Source organism: Pterocles gutturalis, unplaced genomic scaffold, assembly GCF_000699245.1.
Source record: "Pterocles gutturalis isolate BGI_N339 unplaced genomic scaffold, ASM69924v1 scaffold6363, whole genome shotgun sequence".
Classification (NCBI taxonomy): domain Eukaryota; kingdom Metazoa; phylum Chordata; class Aves; order Pterocliformes; family Pteroclidae; genus Pterocles; species Pterocles gutturalis.
In genome coordinates, this window is record NW_010120311.1 from 1 (window position 1) to 16811 (window position 16811).

General features: G+C 36.6%; 1 protein-coding gene across 2 annotated transcripts in view; it reads left to right on the forward strand.

The window, feature by feature from the left end:
• Positions 1-35: 35 nt before the first annotated feature.
• Positions 36-16811, forward strand: part of CLCN3 (chloride channel, voltage-sensitive 3) — a 36102-nt gene continuing 19326 nt past the window's right edge. For both annotated transcript variants that reach the window (XM_010076849.1, XM_010076850.1), the window contains exons 1-3: positions 36-117; positions 12713-12870; positions 14977-15076. In XM_010076849.1, the coding sequence (XP_010075151.1) occupies positions 36-117; positions 12713-12870; positions 14977-15076 (340 nt within the window). The remainder of the gene's footprint in view (positions 118-12712; positions 12871-14976; positions 15077-16811) is intronic.

Consider the following 16811-nt stretch of genomic DNA (forward strand, 5'->3'; position numbering starts at 1 on the left):
TGAGCCGGCGGACGGGCCTCGGGGTCGTCACATCCATGGATGTCTCTTCTGATCCCTATCTGCCCTACGATGGCGGGGGTGGAGACGGCATTCCGCTCAGGGAGTTGCATAAACGAGGTATGCCGAATATACGTCTGAGTTACTTGTTTGTATATCTGAATGCGTGAGACTGCTGTTCGGTTTTGAAGCAGAGGTGTGAAGCCTTGTTAATTCTTGCATTGCTTTGTTTTGCCAGCCTGCTGCCTTTTATAGGAGGAGAGTTCGGTTCCGGCTGGTTTCTGTGCTGTCAGTGATTGGTTTCTCTGTGGGCAGATTAGTCCTGCTTCACATCTCATCGCCTGGTGACTCCATCTTCGATATGTGGCAGTCCTTCCTTTCTCTCCCGTTGTGGGTTTTTTTTTTTTTTTAAATCAATAAAACCATCTCGTGCACAAAAACACCAAAATTGTGTTTGTGACTGACCATGATCAAATTGGCAAGAGTGTAGTCAGTAGGCTGTTTTCATGCCTTTCACTAACTTGAATAGGAACAGTGTTTGTCTAGCGTTGAAGTTTCCGTAGGTGCTTTTAGACTTGACTCTTTGTTGACCTCTGATACCTGAAGGGAAAGCTATACAATTGTAGTATGTTAGTTAAGCTAATACTGATGAGCTGTTAAGAAACTGGAGCTTGTGGTAGGTTCTTAACAATGTTGCTTAAAGGAGGGAGGCTTAAAGTGTTTCCAATGTTCAGGAAAAAAAAACCTTTTGAGCTTGCCTTTTGTTTCTTTCTGCAAATGTAAAGCAGAATATATTCTATAAAGATTTTGTTTTGTACTGAGAGAAGATACAGTAAGTTAAAGTTATACCTTCAAATTCTGAGGATGCAAGTCTCTTTTTTGTTGTTGGATTTGATGGTTGCACTTTGGTGTTTAAAAATAGTAAATGTGGTAAATTCTCACTTTAGTTTTGTTTAAATTGGCTGATCTAAAATTAGAAAGTTATCAACAGTTATGGCTGCTGGTGATGGCATTAGAGAGGAGGTAGGCTGAGAATGAAGATATAATTTACGTGATGACTTTTGTTCTCTGTGTTAATTCATTGTTTCACCTTTCCTTGTAAACTCTTATTTCCATAAGTAAATAAATGAGGTCTCACTTTTTTATGTTCATCTTGCATTTTTATCTGCATTTTAGTAGTTTACATAAAAGGTTATTTGTTGTCTTTTTATGATTCTTAGAATGCTTTTCAGTATTCATTATCAACAAGTTCTAATATGGTTTAGAGTATTTTAAGACAAGCAAATTTTTCTCTCCCCAGATCATTATTATATAGGAGGTGCTGGATAGTTCTCCAAGTCAGATTTTAAAATAACTTCTGAAAAACTGAGGACGATATTTCTTAGAACATTTGCAAGGTGTGAATTTGAGATTGTACCAATGTATATAAATACCTGAAGGGAAGGTCCAAAGAAGATAAAGCCAGGCTCTTTTCAGTGGTGCCAAGTGACAGGACCAGAGACAATGGGCACAAACTGAAACAGGGGAGGTTCCCTCTGAACATCAGGAAACAGTTTTTTGCTGTGAGGGTGACTGAGCACTGGAACAGGTTGTTCAGAGAGGTTGTGAAATCTCCTTCCTTGGAGATACTCAAAAGCTGTCTGGACACGGTCCTGGACAACCGGCTCTACGTGACCCTGCTTGAGCAGGGGGATTGGAACAGATGACCTCCAGAGATCTCTTCCAATCTCGACTATGCTGTGAGTGTAGATTTGTAGGAACTTTTAATGGTGAAAACTGCAAGCCAGCCCTATTATTAACTTTCAAACTCTGCAAGTTGTAGTTAGACATTGAAATGTGATCAGGTTGTATATTCCTGGAAATGACCAGATTTTAGTTGATTTTACAGTAGAAAAAGTAGAGTGCAAAGTGGTGTCTGGCACACTGGAGTATTGCTATTAAATGTATAGTTTACAAATACTGTAATTAAAACAGTCAAGGGTTTGACTAGGTGTTCCCATTGCGGTGACACCACTAGGAGCTAGCAAGAGAAGTCCCAGTTGTGACTTGTCACTTTTTGCAGTTTCACTGATTTCTGTTAGGGCTTGTACTTCCTATACTCTAATACTGCATTTCAAAAACAGTGTTATTGGTGCTTCTTTGGTTTGCTGTGGTGAGTTTAGATTGGAAAAAAACCCCAAACAAAAACACAACCACAACATTGTGACCATAGTCTCTTATAAATCTTAATTTGCCAAGTGCATGTGACCCATAAGAAAATTGAGTCTCCAGGCCAGTTTGTTTCAGAATTCATAAAAAATTGTGGGTATTTCCTGCAAATGCTGATTTACAATACCACAGTAATCTTTTATTGTCATCTAGCTATCAAAATAAGGCTTAAAATGCTAACAGACAAACAAAGACATTTAAAGTAAATTCTTCACATTTCTTTATTATCTGTGAGTCTAGAAAAGAATACTACCAAGATTTTTTTTTTCCTCTAATGTAGATTTCAGAGCATTGTAATAGCAAGCTAAGAGCAAATAGGCAAAGATATTTTGAGAAAACAAGCTTAATTGTTAAAGCCTGTTAAATTTTTTCCCTTATTCACATACTGGCAGCTCTTCTGCAGAGTAATGTTCACATCATGCAAAACTGCTTTGTAACATCAAAGCATTTGTTGCACTAATTGACTGCAGTGGCTCACCCAAAGTGGCTGTACCTCAGCAATAATGAAATGACTGTTTAAATCATTAGGGTCTTTGAGTTTTAGTTAATGGCCTTTCCTAAAGTTCAGTGATATGAAATATGAAATATTATAATACATTATTATTTTAAAAAATTATTGCATTGACAAGAGCGTTTCTTTTTTTCAGTGGAAAGATTTTAAAACAGGTATTTATTAATTGTGTTTATCTTTTAATGCTGTTTAGTCTTCATTGTATCTTTGAAAAAAACCCGATATTATTGAATAGTTCTTATCAGGAATTCCTTTAACTTGCTGTGTCCTGAGACTTCTCTTTATTTGGTATTAAATGCGTCATTCCAGGCCTCTTTGTCCTTCCTGATACACTGAAATAAAGCCTCAGGAACACAGTTTACTTCTACTCTCTTCTCTTCTCTGGTAATTAAAAGAGTCAAAAGTACTACTTCTCACCTTAGAAAGGGTTTTAAAGTCCTGTTTTAGGATTGCATATATCATAAGTAACTGACGTACACTTTTTCGTAAGAATTTTTTATCTAATTAACAATATGCTGGAATATATGTTGCGTAAATAAATTATTTCTGTTGCTCAGTTCTTTGTGCTTGGATTTATTTTTGCATCATTTTTGCTAGCTGGACCCTTTTGAAAGCTCCAGACTGTGGGTATCTTGCTTGTCTTTCAGCCATTCACAGACATGCTCAGACTCTTTGATTCCCGTTCGCCCCCCCCCCCTTTTATTTTATATAAACATTCATTTTACCATTCTTTAAAAATTTGAAGTCTGATCAATAAGAGTACATGCATAGTGGCCAGCCTAGCAGTAACAAAACTTGAGCTTCAGCAAGCTTGAGGGTTGTTAACTCACTTTTTTTTTTTTTTTTTTAATCATATACATAAGTACATCTTAGATTTTAGATTTTGGAAGTCCTTAAGCAAAATTAATGGAATGCTGTACCACTAATAATTTGTGATTGATTGAGTCAGTAGCCAGGAGATGTGAAAATTTGGTGTATAAAGAGCACACCAAATTTACTCATTACTTAGTTTTAGTAAACCTAATTTTTTTTGAGAGATAAAGTAACTCTCAGTTTCATGTATTGTGTGTACCAGTCACTACTGCGTGTAGGTGCAACTCCTGTTGCTTAGACTATACCTTTAATGGTAACAGTGGGGAAAGCTCTCCCCCGCCCACCTTCCCCTGTTACCATAAGCTATGGGGCAGAGGATATTTAATAATACCCTAGGGAGAGTCTGAGTCAGGTGCATACTGAGTTCAGATCCTCTGAGTGGTAAAAGTTATACTTCTGTATTTTAGACTGCATTTTTGCTTATGGGCCTCATGTTTAAGAATTGGTAGATAATTCAAAAGTCATTAGAGACTGAAATTCTCAGTGTGACTGTTGAAGTAAATGGATGTGAAATTTGGGTACACATGCTCAGAGCTAGAGTTTGACTCTGGAATTTTATTGGTAACAGAGGAAGAGTAATAAAATTAATTTTAGACTAATTACAGGCTCATGACAGAAAACGTGATCGAGATGATTATAGTTGTTGAACGCTGAGTGCTTTCAGAAGATGTGTTACTTGGAGAAACTCAACATGGTTAAGACACTGAATTTCTGCTGCACCTTGTTCCTAGTATAAAAAGGGGATAAGGATTTTCAATTGTGAGTTTAGTATATTTGACTTTGGTGATTAATAGAAAGTACCATGAGATGTAACTACAGTTCTTCGTAGATAGTTACGGGTTATCTGTCTGCATGTGCTATACGACTGGTAAGGTTCTCTATCAGGTATGTATTTCTCAGTTTTGGAAATAATTTTGAGATGTACTATTATCTGACATATTAGAAACCTAATGAACAAACCAAGATTATGCCCTCCTTCGGCCTGATTGGGATAATCATATTAGTAGAATTATTATTTCTGTTGCATCCTGTCTTTGCCCTCCAAAACAATATATAAGTAGCTCTTATGTACATGTAGCAGCAGTGCTTAGAAATCTGATTATCTACATTTCTGTTGTTCTGACTCTTATTGCCTTGGCCATTGTTAGGTGATAGATTACTTTCCTTTTGTAATGTTTGCTTTATCTAACTTTATATATCTTTATACCTTTTATTTTTCTCATCTCCTTCCTGCACTGTTTATCTTAATGTAAGTTGTCAATTTGGTAGTGTGGGGATCCCCATAATTCTTCACTTGCGTATCTGAAGTCCATATTCATTATAGACACAACTAAATAAATATAGTCTGTTCTCCCTGTAAGACTACAAGAAAAGAAATTTGTGATAATAAAGCCATTTTTTTTCTGCTGCATCATAGAAACAGAAGTGTTTCTTCAACCTAAAGTAAAAAGCTAAAGTTTTGTTTTTTGTTTTTTGGGTTTTTTTTTAATTATGCTCTACACATTGAACAATATTTGACCTCATTTTGCTTCTTAGGTTCCTGTGTGTTTGCAGTGGATGTCTTGGTTTAACTCTGAGGTGCTACTATTCAACTTTCATTGAACTCCTACTTTTTTAAAGGTTATTTTTAAACGCAGGTATTTGCGGCGGGGGAGGGAGCAGAAGCAGAAAGGAGGGGATTATCACCCCGTGCTTTAGTAATGCATTTTATTTCTTTTCCCTGTTCAGATCTTGTTCTGAGTCTTCCTGTTTCCCACCTATCAGATTTTTTCCAGCTGATGTTTTTTCAGTTAGCGCATATATAGTTTTGTCATTTTTGTATGCATTTTGACTGTAACGTAGAGGCCAATTTGTTCTTGTAAGCCTTTAATGCAGTTTAGAAGAGCCAACTGAAGAGACAGGATGCAAATTCATAGTTAGACACAAAGGCAAACATATTACCTGATCATAAACACTTTAAAATCATTGATCATCAGCAATAGCAAAGGTAGCACTCTAGCATGGCATGCTGTGCTGCTGATTCTGAAATTTAAAAATTACTTCTAGCCAGGAAAGGACAATAGTGCATAACGACTCTTCTTGAGTGGTTACAGACAAGTTCAAATAAACTGATTGTTGTTTCTTGTCTCTTTTTTTTTTTAATTGAAAGCCTCCTATATTGAGGTCTGAATATGAAGACAGAAAGAAGCTCAGTCACCTAACACTTATCTTGTGTATGCAGATCTTCTTTGTTAAATATGTAAATGATCCTTATGGTGTGCATTGCACTCAGGGTGCTTCCCCGTCTCAGTTCCCCTTGCCACCTAATACCCAAGGGCACGCAGGTGAAGCAAAGCCTTGGATTAGTATCTGGCCTCCGGAAAGCTACAGCCCCTGCTGATTTTAGCACTCAGCAGGTTCTGATGGTCATGTCAGGGAGAGCTTACTCCAGCCTTTGATTAGCTGATTAACTTCATTTTCATTCAGGTGCATTTTTTTCTTTTTTCCCCTCCTGTCATACTGCTTGTAGTAGCACAAATGAAAGAAGTTGCACTGTTGTCAGCCAGAAGGATGGCAGCTGAGGGGAATACTGTGTGGTTGTGCACTGTCTAGAAAAAGGGATGTGTGAGCAGCAGCAAGCTAGTGTATTCTTGCTCTAAGAGTTAGCAATTACATAGCTTGTAGAGAAATTTATTTGAGAAATTGGGTGCTATTATTGCTCTGCCATTGACTACAATATTGATACTGTTTATCTGTTGTGCTGACAACTCTGAAATGTTTTCAAACGTAGCCATCTTTGGGAGTTTTGAGCTCTGTGAAATTGATATTACTGTATAGTGTCTGGACATTAATATTTATATAGAAGTTTTTAATTGTTTCCAGCAGAAAGACATAATTAAAATCTAACAAGATCCCAAAGGTGCATTTATATATTTCAGTATAACCAATCTGACAGTTTGTTGCTGTAGAAGGGGGTGAACTTGCTTGTCATTCCCCATCTCGTCTCTCAGTTCTTGCTCTTGCAGTGGTTCTATTTGTCTAACAGCACAGAAGCTTGATTCCAGTTCTGTGTAATGGCACAATTATTTTTTTTTTGTAGTTTTGTCTGCTTAGTTGGATTAGCATGTTTGATTGATTGGTTTACTGCACAGTTGGATCCAAGGGTGACAGAGCTGATCCAAGGGTGACAGAGCTGATCCAAGGGTGGGAGTGGGAGTGTGTGACCAGGAATGGGAGAGAGAAATAGGGGGAGCAAGATCTCCTGTTTAGGTCACAGCAGTCTGTTAGATCAGCTCAGCCTTGTTGTGTAATTATGTACTGAGAGATGTGTCTCATTTCATAAAATGGAGTAAGCTGATATATGCTAGGTTTTAGACAGGGATGTATTTTGTGGTGGGCATTCAGAAGATGTATATCATATACTATAAAGCATATAAAGAGGTCTTTATCATAAAATTGGGGTCCCTTGTTAAATCTGCTAGCCACCCTCTTGGCCCTGTTCATGTCTCAGTTCTGTACCTTATTCTCTATGGAGGCAGTAGCTGTGTGGATTTGTTCTCTAGGTGATATTGGGTAGTTGTTCAGATAATCGCATGATGGAGAACCACATGAAAATCTATCGTGCACCATTTGATTACCCAGGATGCAGCATTTGTCTTAAATCTTGATGTGTCTCTTCTCATTATTTTTATGAGAAAAGAAGGAACACTGAATGTAAGGGAAGGATTGTTGAACAGTTATGCAGGAATTGGGAGCGAGTACATTGCAAAACCCCTTTATTGTGTGAAACTGTGTTTAAATAACTGTGAAGCACCTGCTCCATAATTTCTTTAACTCAAAGTGTTTTAAGTGTACTTTCAGTGGGATTTTTAAGTCACACTGTGTTGAAACTGGAACCCACTACCTCCCCAGAAGAGAGAACATCAGGAAATGAGAACCCAAGTCCATTGTCTATTTGTTTCTTCATATTACAGACAGGGTAGCAGGACCCTGAAGGTCTTCATGATCTACTGTGTTCCTTCGCTGGGGACTTGTTGAGAGAGATCTGTGAAGTGAAAAATGCAGCAGCATATGAATGTCAGCAATTCGCGTTTTGATATGTTAGTGGTTTGAAATGTTTTATCTTTTTTGGACTGTACTGTAGCGAATAGTCAGTTATGGTCTGCTTGTGTTTTAAAGGTATTAGTCCTTGCTGATGGGATCTTTTTCTTTTTAAACAAATTAGCTAAAAATTTACCAGGTATTTTTCTTTAAAAAACCTCAGCTTTCATCAGCTATGAGTTGCCCAGATTTCTTTCAAATCTGAAAGAAATCTACTGAGTTGCAAAAGGACAAGGGAATATGGAATCGCTATTAGAGGAGGTGAGGCAGCCTTTGAAAATGCTCTGTGCAGCACCTGAAAAATGCTGTGTGTAATCTACATAGATCAGCTTTCTGTCATGTTTATCACAGTTCCAACATCAGTCAAGACTGAAGACAATATGAAAGACGAGATATTCCTTGCCTCAGGGGTAACATAAGGCAAGGAGGAATCTGTAATGTGTAAAACAACTTGTGTGAATATAGCAAAATACTAGTTCTGTAATTTCCTTGTTCCTGCTTTAAGTCAGGAGGGACTAGCTAAGCAAAGCAGGAGCTTGGATCAGTGTTGGGACCTAACAGACATTCAGTATAATTTCATCTTCAGAGGGAAATGAAGGAGAGCAATATGGTAAGGACTGCTTTCTCTATCAGGCCTAGTGTCCTCTCAAGCAATTTTTGGATTGTATTTATTTCATTCTTATTAAAAAAGCAAACCCCCCACTTCTTCAGTGATTAGAGCTGTTTTATGGTGTTGGAATCTACTTGTCTTACTTTAGTTTTGTCCATGTTGCTTTTTTTTGTTTGTTCTTGCTGTACCTCATTCTGGTCAGGTGTCCTAAGGTACAGTGTTTCACTTAATGCTTATTAGAGTTTTTTTCTTTCAACATGATGTGATAGTCTTTATTATTTTTTGTAGGGGTTGGTTTTTTGGTTGGTTTTTTTTTTTTTTTTTTTTTTTAACAACATCAGTTGAAGCAGTTCTTCAGCACTACCAACGCTGATTGCTGAGAAAAGATTGTGCTGAAGGCTGGGAATTACAGGCATGGAAGAATAGCAAAAGTCAGCTGCTTTCCTAGAAGGTAGTTCAGGCAAGACCTACAGCAACTGGATCACCTAAAAAGACAATCTCCTTTCTCTGAAGAAGCATGTTGCTTTTATTGTCTAGGAGCTTACTTTCTGCAAACTTGCAGTCTGTGATTGCAGCAGCTCGCTCATTATGTGTCAAGATTACGGTATTGTTAAAGATGCTGTTGGAGAAGTGTTCTAATAGAGGATTGCCAGTTACCTTCGTTTTACTGTGTGGAAGGATTGTGTTGAATTTGCTTTGTAAGGATTCCTATGAGTTGTATTGAGCCTCTGAGAGGACCAGTATATTACTGTTTGCCTCCATGTGGTAACATGGGTTAGTTTGGAACAGCGGTGATAGTAAAAGTTCTGCCTGCCACTTTTACCAACTGCTTCCCAGTCTATTAAAGCCTTAAGCAAGCTCATACGTAACAAAAATAAGGCTTTGGTTTCTTTACAGCTGCAGAATCGCCCAGGTTCAGGTGTGTACATATGGAAAATGGAGGTGTTCTCTTATAGCTAGAGGCCATGCCTATATACCTTGTGTGCTAAGTGCAGGTTGTGGTTTTTAAGACTAAGGCTGCTTGTGTTTTGATGAAAAGCATTTTCATTGAGTTGTAGCCTGAGAAAGAGTCTTGAAACTTGAGGACTGGGGGAAAGGAAGAGGAGGGAAGGGGAAATACTTCCTGAACATTGTGAATGTCCAGAAAGCTACATTTGTAGCTAAATGCTACAATTTATCAGGGTAATGGTGATTTCCTGCTTGGAGGTTAGAATGTTGTGATGTAAAATCTATATTGTGGTAAGGATTTTAACAAAATCTATTGAGTTGAAAACAAATTTAATAACACTTGAATGAAACTGGTAAGGAATGATGAGAATTTGCAAGTGGTTATGCTGATAAGACTCATTATCGTCACAGCTTGAAGGAACATCTTTGTGAAATGCTAGAGAAGGAAAGGAAGAAAGGGAAGTAGAAGTTTGTAAAAGTGTTGAGTCTTAGTAAAGGTATATTTCTCTTCTTGTTTAGAATAGTTATATGCTACATAGATCATAATATTATCTGGGGAATGGCCTCTTTTACTGCTGTCAGAATTATATATGTACATACAGAACGTCAGATGTTGTAGTTGTCCTCTTCATGGCTCTCTGTAGGGCAGCTTTTCTACCACACACTAATGCAGTGTATCACTGCTGCCTGCTTCTCACTTGGTACAGGGTTATAGCTTTTCAGCTGCATCAGGCATTGACAGCAGCTCTGTATTCCACATTACCACCTCTTCAGCTTCGCATCTTGTTCTGTGTCTTCTCTCCATCATAAAATAATAATTTATATTCCAGTATTTGGTGTGCCAACAAATGACAAATGCTGACAAAGTAGGAACCTGACACAGTTTTGGTGGGATTTTTATTGTGTCCAGGCAATGACCATTCTTTGTAGTCTACTCTGAGTTCTGCTTAGGGTCTGGTGCAGTGAATATGGTGCCATCCCTGATGGTTTCCTTGGGGAGAATTTCAGTTCAGCACCTTGTGATATGTGTAAAATCATCTGTTACCATTTGTGATACATTTATAACTCTCAACTCTCCTTTGCCCTGTGTGGCATAGGATTGCATGCTCCTTATAGCTTGATATTGCTTCACATATAGCAGGGCATAAAACCTACTCCCCTGGGGCAAAGGCAAGCTTTGATCATGCAAACCATGATCGCTCAGGTTCAGGAAACTGCTTGATCACATTGCAACTTTGTAGGAGGTTAATAATTAAACTGCGTCTGAATTTAATTTATGTCCCCTTCCTTTGCAAAGAGGTTAATTTCATGTAAAAATAACATTTTCATAATATATGTTATGTTATTCTTCTAATTTTGAGAGCTAAACTAATCATTAGAGTGTGAATTTTGTTACTACCTCTTCCACGAGATCAGCTTGCTTTTTCAGTTAGCCAGACGTGTCTTAAAGGACTTCCTTTCTAGTTATGAGAATTGGAAATGGCAAGAGAATTTAATTCCTTATCCTAAAGCAAGGTTTTCACAGTCACCTCTATTAGCAAACCTGATGTAATTTGTTGTTGTTAGCCTTTTATTAATGGAAACATGGGTAATGCTTCTTTACATCTGCCTTAAGAGAGACTAGCCAGCAGCTTTGGGAAAGAGATTTACAGGGCTTAGCTATGGTGAGTAGATGAGGGAGAATTTAATATGGCATAGACTGGGGAAAAAACCAGTATTAAGAAAGATGGCAGCCAGGCTAGCATGAGAGAATGGTATTGGCATTGTTGAGAAGTTGTCTCCTGTATTTGCATTCTCTTTTTTTGCTTTAAGGTAAAAAATTAAAAAGTAATTTTTAATAGAATTTTAAGCTTTTCTATATGTAATGTGTATGTGTATTGAATAGTAGTTTGTGTATCTTAAAAATCTTAGATTGCATTTTGTCTTAATAGGATTTTTGTGTTATTTTCTTGTGTGTTGTCTTTCACCACTAAGAAAATGTCCAAATAAACACTGTGTTATATAGCAGGAATAAATGAGAGCTCTCAAGCAGTAGATGGCTGAGGCACACCCTTGGGTTTGAGTATAGTGCCAGGTGTCATGCTGATTCTGCTAGATCTCAGACTTCACAAATCTGAAGGGGAAAAGCACATTTTACCTATGTATAAATCTAATTGTCCATTGTTGGTGAGAGCTGGGGCTGGTGAACTTGCATTTGTAGCATTTGGAAGGAATTTACAGGTGTAGGCCCTTTGAAGACCTTTTTTTTAAAAATAAAATAAAAAAATTGGAAACTTCTGCTGACAACACCAAGAAGCTAAGACTGCAATTAAAAACAAATTTTAAAAAACCAATCATCCCAGTATCAGTCTGGTGAAATTAGTTCTGTCTGAACTGATAAAAGTCTTGGCCAGTTTGGGCCTACATTTTAACAGAGATTATTGTGATATGCCGTATGCTGTTGGCCAGATTATTATTAGTCAAACAAGTGCGAGTAATCTTTCTTTATATCCCTGTCTGTATTAACCTCATTAGAAACGTTCCCTTTTTAGCAGTTGCTGTTGCAGACACAGTTTCTGTTGAGTGTGCAAATGGTGGCCATGCTATATTTAGGCAGCCATCCAGCAGAAAATTATACTTGGGGTCTGTAAATACATCGCAGGAACTCAGAAAAGCCAAGATATTACAGAACTGATGTAATTTGAAAGCTTAAAAAATACAACTTTCTTGACCACTCTATGAAGAGGGAAAAATTCTCAGTACTTGCTCTTCTTATCCTGTTCACTGAAAGAAATAGTGTTGAGGATGCTGCTATGCAGGCTACCTGTGAAGGAGCTAGCTAATGATGAGAGGTTAGTAGAAGACATTTTCTTTAGACAGTACTTACAATTTTCATGACTGAGTGCTGTTCTGTGTATTAAATAAATATAAAATTTTTTTAAAAATGAATATTTTCTTGGCTTTCTGCTACTTTTTAGCTGCACTGATAATCTGTTGATAATGTATTTTAGGTTTGGTTTAGACATGTAGGACAGATTGGTAATCAATGGTACGTATATTTAAAATTAACTGACAACTTGGGAAAGTGCTGTCAACTCTATATCTAATCATCTGGTTTGGTTTTCTTACAGTAAGGTTTTCCTCTGATAGTTCATAAACTGAAATAAACTTCAAGTTAAGTGTGTGTCAAGGCTGCTCGTGTTTTCTGCTTTGTTCTACTGAAGTTTCTTAGGAGTCTGCACACAAAACAGAACAACAGTTTGATTAGTACATTCATATTTAACCAATGGAAATACAAAGTCACCAGTGTGCAAATTTAACCTACAGATGAATGACAGGAAAAATTGTGACCTGCAACATTGAGAGACCTAAATGAAGTAAAATACACATATTATGGAAAGCATCTTAATTACTTGTTCAGAAATTTTATATGCTGTAGTCTTATGAATATTAGAATACCTCGTTTATTGCGGAATTTATTCATTTCTGTCTTTCCTCTGCCACAGGAACTCATTATACAATGACAAATGGAGGAAGTATCAACAGTTCAACACATTTACTGGATCTTCTGGATGAACCAATTCCTGGAGTAGGAACATACGATGACTTCCATACCATTGACTGGGTTCGAGAGAAGTGCAAAGACAGAGAAAGGCATAGACGGGTACTTGAGATAAATAACAATACTTGGAAAATAGTTTTTGTTGGGTGTTGGAATTAAGGTCTGATCTAGGTACACATACAAATATATGCGTCCTTCAAATTTGAGTAGATAAATCAGTTAGAACTACTTGAATGCTATTAAAAATGCATCGTTACATTGATACTTGCAGTCCTGCAACAGTATTGTAACTTGGAAAGGAAACAGTAATTTAACAGAGTGGGAATAGTTGCCCCTCACCCAAATGACATTTCTACAGTACTGCATTTTTTTTTGCATGCTAGTATATTTAAGGCTATTTTCCACCATAGATATATTTTTAGTAGCACAATGGTGCTTATGGTGGTACTTGTGCAGAAAAGTGAGCAGTGATGTGTATTGCTTTTATACTGACAGAAGTATATCTGAGCTACTGCTATATAGTGCTGTTGTTTGGGTTATGGAAAGTTAAAATTCTCATATCTAGACAGTGTATATATGCTTAACAAAGAAGTAGTCTCAGTATGGATGGTAAATGTCCTTTCCACTCTCCCATCACAGAACTTGCTTTTCTCCTCTATTGGTTTCTTCAGAAGATCTTCAAAGTTGAGGCCATTCATCTTTATCAGTGTGCTCTGCAACAAATTCTTTCATGAAATGGACTCGAATTGTATAAGTCCAGTAACAAAGTAGATACTTTCTTTCATGTAATAGGCTTGTTTAATAGCATTTTTGGAGAGATCCTTACTGCCAAACTTTTGTGATGCTTCCATTGATTCACTCTTAGAACAGATTTGGAGATGTGATTTCTCCTGAAATATTTTTAATTGATCAAGATGAATAGTTAAAAATAAATTGTAATTGTATGGAGGGACCAGGGGAGAAGTTCCTTCACATACTTCTGCTTTCTTTGGAAACACCATTTTTAACGTTCTGGAAACAAATGTAGGATGTATATGTTGATTTGCTTTGACATAGTTAAAAAAAATAATCTTACCCTAGTTTAAAAAAACAAAACATCCACAATTTCACTATCTAGTGCTTTTTTTAAGGAAAAGAGATCCTTGGACAATGGATCTGAGAACACGTACCTTGTTTGAATGCTTTTAATGAAAAGTAAGAAGGTGTTTTCCGTATAATACTGTATTTCATAATTTGATGTCTAAGCAGTAATTAACACAATGCCATCTTTACGCAGAAGATGTGTAGGTTAATGTCTAGCTGATATGCCATTGGATAGAACGCTGGGCCTGACCAAATCCTGGCAATGCAGATCGCACTTGGAAATAGGTTATCTGGGGTGAAATCTCAGAGCTGTTACTCATTTTAACGTCCAAGACCAGAGAAATCAGACAAGATGGTTCACAGGTTATAGTCACAGAACTATGGTGAAATTTTGAAATGTGCCCTGAATGATAGGAGACTGGCCATGCAATGAAAGATGTAAAAAGAAGAAGGGATGAGTACTAGTTCATGGTGGTTTTGAAAGACACACTACTGTAGAAACAACTTTTTTTTATTAAAAAAAAGTTTGATAATGTCACAAATGTAGAGGAAACTATAAAAATATATTTATTTGCTTTAGAGATGGTATTTTTTTCTAGATTTCCTTTCTAGTATTGTGCTTTCTTGGTTTAATTACCCAGTTTTTGGTTTTGTTTGGCTTTATTTTTGTGTGGTTTCTAGTCTACATATGAAAGCTGTTTATATTTGAAATATAAGTTTAGGAATTTGAATTGTATGGAATAGCTTAGTAGTAGTACACTAATAGCTTATTTCAGGTTCAACAAAAAACAAGATTTAAGAGAGCCATAATTTTACAATTACACATTTTAGATGTGTATCATAGAAATTATTCATTTATCCTAATAATTTATTTATTGGGTTTTAGGTTTTTAAATTAAGCAAACTTACCTTCCTCTGTCAGTTGTTTGATTTACCAATGTAAAGCACTACTTTACCAAGTTGCTTTACTTATGTAAAGCACTAATACAAGGAGAATGCTTGTAGTTTGAGAAGTTGTATTTGCCTGAAGCTTGCATCATGCGGTTTGTGTGTCATACTTACTTTTTCCCTCCTATTCCTATTACAGAAACACATACAAATGTACGTATCAATTTCTTTTTGCAGATTAACAGCAAGAAGAAGGAATCAGCGTGGGAGATGACAAAAAGTTTGTATGATGCATGGTCAGGATGGCTAGTAGTCACACTAACTGGTTTGGCATCAGGTAAATTAAAAACCAGGGAATTTCCTTCTTACATTTGATAGCAAGTGTAGTTACTGTGCTTTTCATTTGTGTGTCATCCACCAACCTGGATAAGAGCTGGTTCAGACTACTACCATAATTCCATGAGGAAAGGAAAAGGTTGACTATCCTGATTTACAGGCTGTAGCCTTTTGAGGGGAGGATTTACTATCAAATGGAAAACAAAATCCTTACTGAATTGAGAGTTTCTCAGCATTATTGAACTTCCACCTGCTAAGCTATCGGTGTCCTTTAATCCTGTGATTGAGATTGGTGTTTTCCCTTTCTGTTGAATTTTGCTTGTTTCCTGTAGGATTTCTTGTGAAAGCATATTAATAGATTGTGCTAGATGGTTTTTCTGCTATTAATTTGAATGTGGGGGTTTTTGCCTTTTTTTTTTTTTTTTTCTTTTTTCTTCTACAAACTTTACTGAACCCGTTAGCTTACTACATGTGAACCAAAAAGTAGCTCTGGTATATCTGTAGTTTTGGTGTAAACACTTCCTTGTAGAGCATGTGTTTTTACATGAGCAATGTCTAGCTATATGTTTACATTATACCTTTCTGGAGGTTGTTACCCAGAAAATACTAGCTTTTCAGCTTTTTATTAGAGTTTGTTGGCCTCTACTTCAACTCTGTCTTCTCTTTTTTAATATATTTTAGGATGAGTTTTACAGCTAAAATAATCTGATAGCTTGTGGCCCCACTGTCATCCGGTGCTGCTTTGCATCAGCATAGTTTGGAGTGACCAAAATGTGCAGGAGTGAGAAGTCACAAACTCTGTGCCCAGTTTTTTAAAAAAAAGTATTTCAAACAGAGATCTTAGTTTAAATGCTAGGAAAATTGGATTAGTTGCAGAGTATCGCTATGCCTGTTAAAAAGGGATGGTAACTGAGTAATTACTACTTAGATATATACATAATCACTTTCACAAATCACATATAAATTAATATATATGCAAAGTCTGTAGCATGTTTATATACCTCTGAATGTACAAACTGGGAGAATATGATTACTGGAAATTGCTTGTGATAATTTGGGTGGGAACGTGCAGTGTTGTGTTTCCACCCCAGGCTGCTATATGTATTAAAATTGCTTTACTGTGTTTCCGAGCAATAAAGCAAGCAAATTCTGGCTGTGAATGTTCATAGGTTTTTCGGTTTCAATTGCTTTCTGTTGTATGTGTCTAGTGAATCTTAAATGGTACAACCTTGATTTCAGTCATGGGGAGACCTTATGTTTTTTGTATTTTAATTAAGTTGGTTGAAATATTCTTTTGTTGAAATACTGCCTTTGAATTTGTTTGGCCAGGATCTCAGAGTGTGAGGGTCTCTCAAGATTAGTGAATATAAATTTGTAACTTGGAGATAATTCTCTGTTACCAATTTACACAAGTAAATTGTGGCTGTCTCTAGACAGACATTTCTAGTAGTGATTAATACCTTAAAAATAGTAAATGATAACTAATTAACAGTTGTACTTGTTCACAAGAATATTGACTTTAGAAATAGTTTTTCAGCATACTGCTACCATGAAAAAACTATTTTACTTTGGCAAAATAAAAGGGGGTTTAATTTTTTTTTATATCCTTTGAAGCAATTTCCTAAGTAATACCTATTTTTTGAGGACTCCTCAGCAAGTTTTTTGCATGTAGTTACAACACAGAATCCCTCTTAAGCTTTGAGTTTGTGAACTGCTTGGTATCTGTATTGTTTGTT